Raw genomic sequence first — 12,252 nt, forward strand, 5'->3', positions numbered from 1 at the left:
GGGCAGCAACAATGACTTGCCAAAAGAATTCTATCGCCTTGGGGAGGTCAGGGCCTCGACAACTGCCCTTAATTGGAGTTCATGCAGGCTACTTCTTATGGTTTGTTCAATGGGCATTTCCAAATGACCATTGCCAAAGTGGCTAGGATCTCTGCATCTCTGTCACCAAGGTTTAGAAGGACTTAACATTCTCCTCCTCCCATTTAATCTTGCACTTTCAGAACAGGGTCTATAGATTAAAGCTTGCCTCGGCTCCTGCTTTGGATAAGGACTTGCCCAATAACCATGGACCAGCTCTATCTGACCTCTTGCTCCTCTCCACCCACCCTACCCCTGAGAACCTTGTGGCTCAGGCTTCCAATGAGATTGAAAGGTTGCAATATTTGCCACTTTGATTCCCTTCACCCCCGACAGGGTAAGAAGCAGGACTTCCCAGGGCAGAAGACTGTGGACAGATTAGTGAATTGCTCTCTTATCTGAGGACATTTTTCAGCTCCCAGTGAAGGCTGAAAATAGACTTGTGCCTGTGGTGCTTTGGGGGTGGGGGAACGGGTGGTATTCCCAGTATTTTCTGGTGGTAAAGAAGGAGGAGCTTGCCATCCATCCCCAATCTAATGCTGCTGAAACGGTACTTAAATTAGTACGACCTTAAGTATAAAAAAGATCCCAAACCGGACTAGTTTGCGGAGACCTACCACAATGAGCACCAGATATGTTTTTGACATTCAGAAATGAAGTGGATACCTTACTGTATTCCATTATACACGTATTTCAAAAAGTACATTTATTGATTATGTTTTTTCTTTTCATTACCATTTTTGAGACATTATTTTAAAACTAATACTGGTTAATGTGCAAAAGACAATTTATGTGTGGCCTTCGAACATAAACTACATTTACAAATACATTTCCATGTTTTCAGTTCCTCCATGCTAAAATATTCTTTACGTTTTTTTCTGTTTTTCATAAAGAAGACAGTTATCTGCACAGGATATTCACACTAAGTAACACTGTTAAATATATTTGTTATATAGACAAATATATACAGGCATGACCCCTAACAGTTTAATCATATAGTAGTATCTAACATTAATTCTTCCACAATTTACAGATTTATAACAGAAATAGTTTTACCATTTGCATAAGCTAAGATCAATACTACTGATTACTTAAACAAATCAAAATAAATGAATAAAAGATTAAGAGTATTTTTTTAAAATGGCATTTTAAAGGAAGGAAATCTTATTCTTTGCAGATGGATATTTATAGAGTCCCGCTCCTTTCATTCAGTTGTATCAAGTCGCGATTGTCGTTCCCCAAATCATGTTCCTGTTTTAAACGGCTGTTCAGTAGATTTCCTTGTCGATCGTATCCAAACCACAGGGGAGGATCTGCATTATTGTACTCGGTCTTCTGTACTCGGGCTTCAAGTTTCATAACTGCTGATCTGAAAATAAAATGATGCCATTATAAACACAATCGTTACTCAGATGATTCCACACATGCATCCAGACTTAAAGATTTATCAAGAGCTTTCTCTGTCTGCTTCTGGTTAATGCTTCCTTTGTTCAGGGAATTTTTGCAGACCATTGCAGATTGTGGAACATGCCATTCACACGCTGAATGTTGAGGATCCTGCTTGCTTCATCGGCTTTTGACACAATAAAGCATGGGACACTGATTTCCTTGCTGGATGTGCTTATGGTTTGGGGGTAGAATATCGAGTCTCAGGGTGGCTTTTATCTTTCTTATCTGGGTGAACACAGTCATCTAGATGGAATCCTGCAGATTCAATCCACCTGCTTGTTATGTGTGGTATGCTTCACGGTTAGATCATGGTACCATGGTATTTAACATCTGCCTGCATGATGCTGCTAGGAGAAGTGGTGATGAGATTTGTTGTAGTCTCCTATGTACGCATGATACCCAACTTTATCTTTGGTTATCATGATGATGGATGTACCCCTCGACCTCCCCTCCACTGAGTCGGTCTCTGTGCTATTGAGAACCGCATGTCTTTGCTTTCCTTGGAATTCAATCTCTCTAAGGCAAAGTTTATATTTCCACCTTCTTCCACTCGACACCTACCTGTTCAGCTCTGGCATGCCATGCCTGCACCTCTTAGTGTTCCCCTCCTACCACTCTGGTCCCTTCCGCTACACCTCTTGGCTTTATGACAGATTCCCCTCTTAATTTTCAGTCCCATGTTGCTTTAATTGCTAAATCTTATTCTTTATATCTCCAAGTTTTGAAGAAAGTCTAACCTTTTCTTTCATCTTCTGATTTCCTGACTGCCATCCGAGCAATGGTTTTATCAAGGTCGGACGGTGTAAATGCTATCCTTTCTGGGCTGTTTGCTTCTTCACTTATTCCTCTTAACATTATCCTTAATTCTGCTGCTTGACTTGCCACTGGCTCTTGCAAGCATAGCCACTCTGAATACTGTACAACATCATTGGTTCCTGCTGCAGTATAGGATTCACTTTGAGCTCTGCTTGATCACTTTCAGGTCAATTGTTCTATAGAAACATGCTTATTTAACTGAGAAACTCAGTGTATCCGGTGGTTGCCGATCCACATATAGTGGCGACTAAGTTTGGAAATTCACAAGTTCAATCAAACTACATTTTCCAACCAAGCATTTTCAGCTGCAGCTTTTCCTTTGATCTGCTTTCAATTCACTGGATCCTTGAAACACATTTTTTTCAGATGAACAAATTACTTATTTTTGGTGATGTTCTTTCTAATCGCTGAATTTCTGTTGGAGAAAGAACTAATCTTATTAATATAAAGAAAGGACCACAGAAAAAAGGGCAACGAGAACAACCTGCCACTTCCAACAATTGCATTCATAGGTATCCTTGAAGTGTATTCATGGAAAATCCATAATGAAACTGATGAAATCCAGAGTATAATAATGATAATCATTTTGTTTTTTTATATAGAACTTCATGGACGATTCTTCTGGCCTCTAAGCAAGGTAATAATCGATGACACTATTATTAACCAGTCCGTTTACACAATTGTTTGACCTGTTGGGTGGTGAAGGTCTCAGTGGGCCCATCCAGTGTATCAAACTATGGAACACGCCATTGTCTTGCTTTCAAGGTTATCGCTTTTTGTTTGAGCTTTCCCCCTGGCTATATATACAACTGATTTCACAATCTGATTCACAACCATTGCACAATATTGTAATATTTAAATGCTTTTTTCCTAAGGCTGATTTGGCTTCCGTTACTACTTTGTGCATAATCACAAGCCTCATTCTTTTCAGTCTCTCCAACTTCTAAAATAACATTCTACTACATTCACTCACATACTATTTGATTATTTTATTAAATGCTCAGTGTTTTGTGATGCACCAAATGAATATAGGATACTTTAGTGTGTCCTGAGGAAAAGGAGGCATCAGAAAAGATGGATATAAGGGGGGAAAAAGAAGCTAGAAGATGAAGGTTGAACATCCTTGGACCCTAGTCAAGGATTGTAGGAAGATTGGTAAAGTGCAGGGTTGCTAAACCTTAAAAATATTTTTTTTAATTTTATATTGATATAGCTGATAAAATCAACTTTACAATGTAACTCATTCAATGAAACATATCAAAACTTTCAGATAATATAATATCACACAATAAAAACAAAAACAATCAACATCAAAACAATCCACATCAAAATCAACAGTCCTGTCAAATGTTAATAAACCAAGCATTCGAACGTAAGTAAAAAGAATGAACAGAGAAAAATAAAATCAACATTGGCCAGCTAAAGTGAACTTGAAGAAAAGGAAATAAAAAAAGAATAAACGCAATATTAACTGTGGTTAATCTCATGGAATTTTAGCTCATGTAAGAAGGCCAAGGCTCTGAGTTTTACAACCGTGGAATACCCAGAATAAATCATTTTGCACTGAAATACGCACTCCGTACAAGTTTACTATTGACTCAAAGTGGACCCTACGTAGATGGACCAATGCCACATAATTAAGTTAGAAGATGTCTTAGGTTTTCTTCAATACTTTTTTGCAGGGGGGCGTGGCCAGCGCGCATGGAGTGAGGACGTGCTTTCCTCGCGCACCTGCCCGAGATCCTACAACGGACCGAATCGTTCGGCCTGCTTAAGCTGAACAAGCACACTTGCAGTAGCTACGGGAAGAAGAACCGTTTCCCGACCCTCGACGAAGTTTCTGCATGAAAATCGGACCGGGATAACGGTTATTCGAGGCGAACAGAGAGGAGGCCCCCGCCCAACAAAATGGCGGCGCCCGCGGGCCCTATCTGAGGCGTACTGTTGGAGGGCGGATAGCCTCCGGAAGCGAGAGAGAAGGGCCCGCTGCATCTGACCCGGTGACACCCCGGGGGGGACTGACCCCCGCTTATAGCTGCGGCCCGGGTCTCTGCCTCCGAGACCGCGAGAGGAGGAGACGAAGGAGAGGACCCTCCGTGCGAGACCGCTGGGTGCACCGTCTCCCGGGACCCAGCGCACAAAGTGTGGAAGAAGGGCCCCGAACGGTGCCGGCTGGCTGGAGACCGCGAGAGACGCAAAGAAGGGAGAGGGCGACGGGCGGTTCCCTCCGGAACATCCACGAGCTGACGACTCCCCACAATCGACCCTACATACACGTCCCCGCTGAACGTGAAAAGGCCGCGGAGCACACCCAAAGACAGGCGATGTCGCCCCCCAAAAGCAAACTAAAAACCGCGACCATGGACTCTTTCACCATGGTCAGGGCGAAACAACAGCAGGGAACAGAAGCAGCAGACGACTCGACGGCTAAGGAGGACGATCCAACAAATATGCAAGTGCTACAAGCTATAGCAGCGCTACGAACGTCCATCGAAACCAGGATCGATGAAATCAAGTCAGACATGCAGCTGATGAGACAGGATGCCCGTAACCTTACTTAAAGGGTGACTACAGCGGAGGCAACGCTCCAAGAAAATGTTAACGACACCACAGAACTTAAATCTAAGGTCCAAGACCTTGAATTGCAAGTAGCGCGGCTAGAGGCGCGATCAGAGGATGCAGAAGGACGTGCCCGCCGCGGCAACATTCGAATCCTGGGGGTACCGGAAGACACCGAGGGCCCAGACCCGATCGTAGAAACGATGCTATTGCAAGAAATTGGGGCCGGCAAACTGACCCAGAGCTTCTCGATAGAACGGGCCCACAGGTCACTTCAGAAAAGGCCCCCCCCAGTAATTGCAAAAGTCTTGAACTTTTGCGAAAGAGAGACTATGTTGAGATTCTCAAGAGAAGGAGGGGAAATCGAGAAACATGGCGCCAAAATAGTCATTTATCCAGACTATACCCCCACGGTGCAGCAAGCACGGAACTCATTTGTAACGTTGAAAGCTAAGTTACGCAAGCTAAATCTCAAGTACATGCTAATGTACCCGTACCGCCTTAAGGTACTATACAAGGGGAAAGCTATCTTTCTTGAGACCCCGGCAGTGGCAAATATGTGGCTTGAGGACAACAACCTTGCAGATGAAAAGGAAAGCACTGCGCAAGAAGTCACAGATCATTGAATGCACCAAGCAACAGGAAAATAAAGGTTTGAACAACTGCCGAATGAATACCGGACCGCTTGAGATTTACAACTCCACGAACGCTACGACGGGCAGGAGCGCACCGACCCATGCGTATAACAACGAAGCCGACGCACCCCCCTGAAACACGTGGAGGCCGACTGCCGACACACCACCCACACCAGGAGGCCCAGAAAGGCCTGGAAGGATTGGGTGCCCTTGAGCGCTGCAAGTTTGAAGCAACTGCTGGGGGCAGTTTTGAGTTGAAAGGTTTGTTGCCCTCATTCACTAGAATGAGGATTGTTAATGTTAATAAGTCTCCAAGTGACACTGAGAGGGAAGGAGGAAGGGAAGGAGGAAAGGAGGTGGCTCGCACCCCAACACAGACCGACCCCTGGATAGCAGGTCCAAGCCCGGGGGCGGCAGAGACGGGGAAAGGGGGGGACAACGGATCCGTTACTGAACCCCTATGGCTGCGACCACCCTAAAAATAATGACATGGAATTTAAGGGGTCTGAGGACTTATCTCCAAAGAAACAGGATTAAAACCTACCTGCATAGAAAAGGGGTAATGATAGCATTACTACAGGAGACCCACTGCACGGCGGACTCGGTGGCCAAGCTACAAACACATTGGGGAGGACAGGGATTTGGCACCACTTACTCTAAATATGCAAGAGGGGTCTACACCTGGATCCACCCACAGCTCCCATTCCGGGTGGACAAAACAGAGATAGACCCGGAAGGTAGGTTTGTCGTAATTTGGGGATTCATTGAACAAGAAGCAGTATGCATCATGAACTCCTATCTCCCTAACAATAACATACCGTCCTACCTGAACACACTGTACCCCAGAGTCGCACAGTATAGGAACAATCTCTTTATTTGGGGGGGAGATTTTAACTGTGTAAACGACCCAAGGCTGGACAGGTCCACAACACAGCTGGGAGGCCCATCGACCGCTACGGCAGCACTGTCCGCCATGTTGGGGAGGCTGGACATGACGGATGTGTGGCGAGAAAAGCATCCTGAAGCACGCGAATACTCATTCTACTCATCTCCACATAAGTTACACACAAGACTAGATTATGTACTCGTAGACAGGGAACACTTACCCCGGGTGGAGGGAGCACAATACCTGGGGAGGACTATCTCTGATCACTCCCCGCTCCTGATGACATGGAATCACAAAGGGCCCAGACCCCCCCATTCCTATGTGGAAAATGCCCACAGACGCCCTGAAGGACCAAGCCTTCCGAGAGGAATTACGCGATTCTATTGATGCCTACCTAGAGGTTAACACCGGTAGTGTAGCTTACAATAGCACAGTATGGGAGGCTCTAAAGGTGGTAACCAGGGGAGAAATTATTGCAAAGGCGGGAGGTATCAAGAAGCTGCTCAGGAAAGAACTAGACCTAGTGGAACGGCAAATTGAGCGACTCGAAACTACCCCCGAAGATACCCAACAGAGAGAAGAGGAGCTTGCGAAACTTAGAGAGAGGAACATAACTGCGTGGAACAGGCTGGAAAAGTTCGACTACACTGCCAGAACAAATAGAGCACATGTTGAGGCGGACAAACCGGGCAGATTACTCGCTTGGCTCCGCCGAAAAGAACACCCCAAACACCCCACCACCTCACTGCAAGATGAGGATGGAAACACACACTATACACAGCAGGGCATAAATGACACTTTCACTCGCTTTTACACCCACCTGTACTCACATGAGGAGCTGGTCCCCCATGAACGGTTGATAGAAACATTGGAGGAGATAGGGCTCCCTAGGCTGTCCCCTGAGCAAGCCGACTCTCTTGAAACGGAAATCACGCCCGAAGACATTACCGATGCAGTTAGGTCCCTGCACAGGCAAAGCACCTGGAACAGACGGGTTGCCCACAGAGTTTTTTTAAAATGTATGAGTCCTCCCTGACCCCCCTATTACATACCAGGAGGCATACGAAGAAGGAATACTACCCGAAAGCATGAGGGAGACGCTTGTGATTCCGATCCTCAAGCCCAACAAGCCGGCAGACCAATGTGACTCATATCGCCCGATTGCAATGTTAAATTATGATGTTAAAATCCTGGCTACGATTTTAGCAAAGCGGCTGTCTAGACTAATAGGAGACTTAGTTCACCCAGACCAGAGCGGCTTCGTGCCGGGCCGCAATACGTCCATGAACCTACGCAGGCTACAACATATTACATATTATAGCGCAAACTGATAAAGACAAGGACTCATACGCACTGCTGTCTCTGGACGCAGTCAAAGCGTTTGACTCCATCTACTGGGAGTGGCTTGTAGCAGTGCTCTGGGATTTTGGCTTTGGTCCCGGGTTTATCAGGTGGATTAACATCTTGTATGCTAAACCTAAGGCAAGGGTGAAATCTGGGAAGTATGTGTCGAAGGCCTGGGATATATGCAGGGGGACTAGACAGGGTTGTCCACTATCCCCAATGCTTTATATACTGGGACTAGAACCCATAGCTGTCTACTTTAGAAAGCAGTTCTTCGATGCAGGCATAAGACTGGGAGACGTGGATCACATCATCTTGCTCTACGCGGATGACGTTCTCATATAAGTCAGGGACCCAGACCTCAACGTACCAACCATGCTAGAAGTATTGGACAATTATTCCAAGGTCTCTGGGATAAGCTTTAGCAGGTCGAAGTCTTGTATGTTCCCCCTGGCGGCCCTGAAAGCAGAGAATTTAGAAGCACTCCCTGAGGTGGGGATCCAGTGGCAGAATGCGTCATTCCGCTACCTTGGAGTGCACATTATGCATACCCCCGAGTTAATGCACAAACGAAACACAAAGGCAGCACTCACAGCTCTACGCAAATCAATGACGTTCTGGGCGAAACGCCCCCTTTCGATGATGGGCAGGGCTTCGATAATCAAAATAATCGTTCTCCCACGTTTCCTTTATGGGTTTCAAAATGTACACTACTATATACACAAACCCTTCTTCCAACTGCTTGAGACCATACTACGTGAGTTCCTATGGGGGAAAGGCAGGCATAGGATAGCGTTGCAGTTGCTAACCCTACCATATAGCCAAGATGGTATTCAACTTCCAAATCTAGAAAGATATTACCTAGCAGCACAGCTTAGTTTTGTGACCAAATGGCTAGATGTTGAACCCACATCTGAAACACCATTGCTACAGGATATGCTGCCCCAAGTTCATCTGAAAGAACTGGTCTGGGCGCCGTCCAAACTGCTGGGAACTTTACCCTTTTTGGCTGATCAAGGGAGGAAAATTTGGCACAGGGCGAAAATGCTCACTAACTCACAGAACCCCTATGCCCCGGAAGTTCCCCTGATCGCAGACTTATGCACAACACTTTCTGATTTGAAACACATCAGGCTCTGGGAGAAGGAAGGGGTCTACACCTGGGGAGATCTGTATGATGAAGGCACTTTCAGGGAGTTCATCTCGCTACAGGAGACGGAGGGCATACATACCAGCCAATTTCTATGGTACCAAAGAACCCGTGCTGTGGCCTGACGCAAATGGGACTCGTGGCCGGAAGAACCAGCTACAGACCCACTCCTCACTCTCATGTACAACTTGGGAGAGGGCGGTAAACCCATTTCGCAAATATATGGCCACCAGATCGACATGCCAAATCCTCGGAGCATGGAAATGAAAAGCAAATGGGAGGTGGACTTAGGCCGGGAAATGTCTGATCGGAGTGGAACAGAGCTCTTACATTCCCCAAAAACGGTGTCCAGAAACCATAGATTCAGGCAGATTCAGTTGAACATTCTGCATAGAACTTACCTGACCCCGTGCCGCATAGCCACCTTCAATCCCCAAGCCCAACCGACCTGCAACTGGTGCAAGGGGGAAAAAGCGGATCTGATCCACATGTTATGGGAATGCCCCAGTACAAGGGCTCTGTGGGAGAAGGTTCAACAAACCTGCGAAAAAGCAGGCCTGAGCAAATATAACTGGACACCCGATGAGTGCCTCCTGGGAACCTACCCCAGACCAACCAAACTCAAGCATGCGACAAGGCTCATGGACATATCATGCATACTGGCCAAAAGAACTATCGCAATGGCCTGGAAAAAACCCATGGGCCCTCAGTTCAAACTATGGCACAGAGACTGAACGGTGGGTGCTAGCTGAGACAGTGGCATGGGAGGACTGTGTGGCCAGATCCACAGATGACTCCAGTATGTCACTCGAGGCATGGAAGGAACTCACCAGACACATGTTCCACCCCTCGGATGATAAACCCCCCTGAATTGGAACTCAATCTAGGCCCATGTGGGACCTATCATAAAGCCAGCAGCAGCGGAAGTGCTGCAGAGGATAGAGACCTTTCGGAAGCCCTCCCCCTTTTGAAGTTGCCAGATGGTTGCCCTTCGCTCCCACCCTCTGCCGTAGCAGTTGACGATATATGAAACGGACAGAATATGGAGACAGTTATGGTTGTTTTGTTTTGTATTTGTAATTTTTTGACGTTAAGTTAAACATATGACTATGCTATTTAAGAATGGCTCTATTGCACGCAACTTGTTTGATATTATTGAAAATGCCAATAAACAAATTTGAAAATAAATTCAATACTTTTTTGCTGGCAAAATCGACAAAACTTCAAAATACTGTATAGAACTGCATTCTAGACGAGGAGAAAGAAACCTCATTGCCATAACATATACCTGTGATTATAAGTGCTTTGCTCTGGGCTAATTGTATTGGTCATAGATTATTGGGCAAAAACTTTCTTGCCCATGTATTCCTCATCTTTGCTAAGACTCCCATAGCAGTACATTGCAGGAGGTGGGATAGGAGAATGCGTTACTCTCACCTGGTATCCACAGGGACGCCACCCAGCTGGGTTACTCGCTGGTATGCTTCTCAGCTTTGCCCTGATGTGGTCTGTGGGGAAGGTTCTGCCTTGTGGTAGAATTAGGCGTGCTCTCCGTCCTGCCTTCTTTGCAGGGGCGCGTTGTCTTTCATGGGCGAGTGCGGTCCAGTTACTTCACTGACGCCGGCCCGTTTGATATTGGTCAGGGAGATCTTATTGCTGTTCTTTAGTTTTGTTGCTATCGTGCATGCCTTTCTTTGTTTAAAATGTCTCTTTTTTCTCCCTTTGGTATGAGGAGCTTCAGCGCGGCGAACTGGCTTGCTTGAGCCCCGCTGGTAAATGATGGCGCATTAAAAGCGCTCTGATGCGGTAAGTAAGTGATATGCGCAGCGCTGCAAAGTCTTGCCTTTGCTAACCTGTGTTTTACTTCCTTGTAGGTCACAGTGTTCTTCAACGCGAGTGGAATGTCCCGAGTGGTGCCAGCCGAGAGGCGACCAGCCAGGTAAGCCTTTTGAGCAGTTCGTAATTTGTAAATGTCTCTACAGCTTTCTTTAATGTTGCCTCTATCTTCCTCTTTCAGGTCGTTCTGTCCGGGAGGCGTGCAGATTCGAGGAAGCTGTTCTCAGTAGCTGCGAGTGTTTAAAGATGAAGACTGCAGGTAAGATGCTGCTGCTAATGATGTTCCTTTTGTCTCCTTGCAGGTTCTGCTTCTCCGAGGTTCGAGGGAATAGCTGGACACGGTGAGCGTCACGTTGCAAGCTGCAAAGTAACACAAAGCATGTTCTGCAGTCAGGGTGTGGTTTATATATCCCAGGTAAAGTAGTACCAGGGAAAGTAGTTCCAGGCCTGCCACACCCAAAACACTAGACTGCATAGCTTGGTTCTTAGGAACCAAGCTAGGTGGATGCCTCCATGTTGGCTGACAATACAATAAAGGAGTTCCCAAGCACATTGTTTTCACGGTGTATAAGCCTGGCATCATAGGCGCCAGGACTGGCCCCATGAGGGCTTTTGAAGAGGATGCCAGGCTCTAGAAGCCCGAGTCCTGACTCCACCTGGCCAATGGGTTTGCTAGAGGGGATTTGGGCAAGGGTCGTGACAGAATGTATTTCTGATTTATGCTGTGTAAAACAGCTTTTCCAAATCTGGTGTCCTAGGCCGATAGAGAGGTTAAGCAATAGTGCTTGGTGAAGGCATGCAACGAAGACCAGGTGGCAGCACTGCAAATATCTTGCACTGGTACCCCTCTCTGAAGGGCAGAGGAAGTAGCCACCCCTCTAGTTGAATGTGCCCTTAGACTATCAGGGACTTCTTTTCCAGTCAGATTGTAGCATTCAGAAATGCACAGGACAATCCAGCGATATATGGTCTGTTTTGTAATAACCTGTCCCATCCTATGGCCTGTATAGCCTACAAAAAGCTGGTCATCCTTTATTAATTTAGAGAGCCTGTTAATATAAAAGCTTAACGCTCTTTTAGGATCCAGCCTGTGGAGTCTTTCCTCATCTTTAGATGGATGAGGAGGAAGGTAGGAAGCAAGAAAAACATTTTTTGCGCCAAATGGAATTCTGAAACAACCTTAGGTCGAAAAGAAGGGTACGCAGAGGTAACGGCTGTCAAAAGCACTGTTTTCAAAGAAAGCATCCTTAGAGGACAGGAAGGCAAAGCCTAAAAAAAAGCGCACATGAGGAAACTGGATTGAGGTCCCGACCGGAAATAATAAAGGAAACTGGTGAGAAGATATAAATATATTTTTTAATTTAGTACTATACAGCATACTGTCCTTAATCACTCAGGCAATTTAATTACAGACACATTTCTAAAGATAAAAAATGAATTTAACAGTTCTTTAAATTGGATTCAATCTTAATCCACATTTTCGTCATGAAGAAGATAGA

At 45.8% G+C, this 12,252-nt stretch overlaps 1 protein-coding gene across 2 annotated transcripts in view; it reads right to left on the reverse strand.

Annotated features, from left to right (window-relative positions):
• Window positions 1-749: 749 nt before the first annotated feature.
• Window positions 750-12,252, reverse strand: part of FBXL13 (F-box and leucine rich repeat protein 13) — a 2,326,763-nt gene continuing 2,315,260 nt past the window's right edge. For both annotated transcript variants that reach the window (XM_069628059.1, XM_069628058.1), the window contains one exon: window positions 750-1,447. In XM_069628059.1, coding sequence (XP_069484160.1) covers window positions 1,264-1,447 — 184 coding nt within the window. In that variant the 3' untranslated portion in view covers window positions 750-1,263. The remainder of the gene's footprint in view (window positions 1,448-12,252) is intronic.

The sequence above is a fragment of the Ambystoma mexicanum genome, chromosome 12 (assembly GCF_040938575.1).
Source record: "Ambystoma mexicanum isolate Mex_15411 chromosome 12, UKY_AmexF1_1, whole genome shotgun sequence".
NCBI lineage: Eukaryota > Metazoa > Chordata > Amphibia > Caudata > Ambystomatidae > Ambystoma > Ambystoma mexicanum.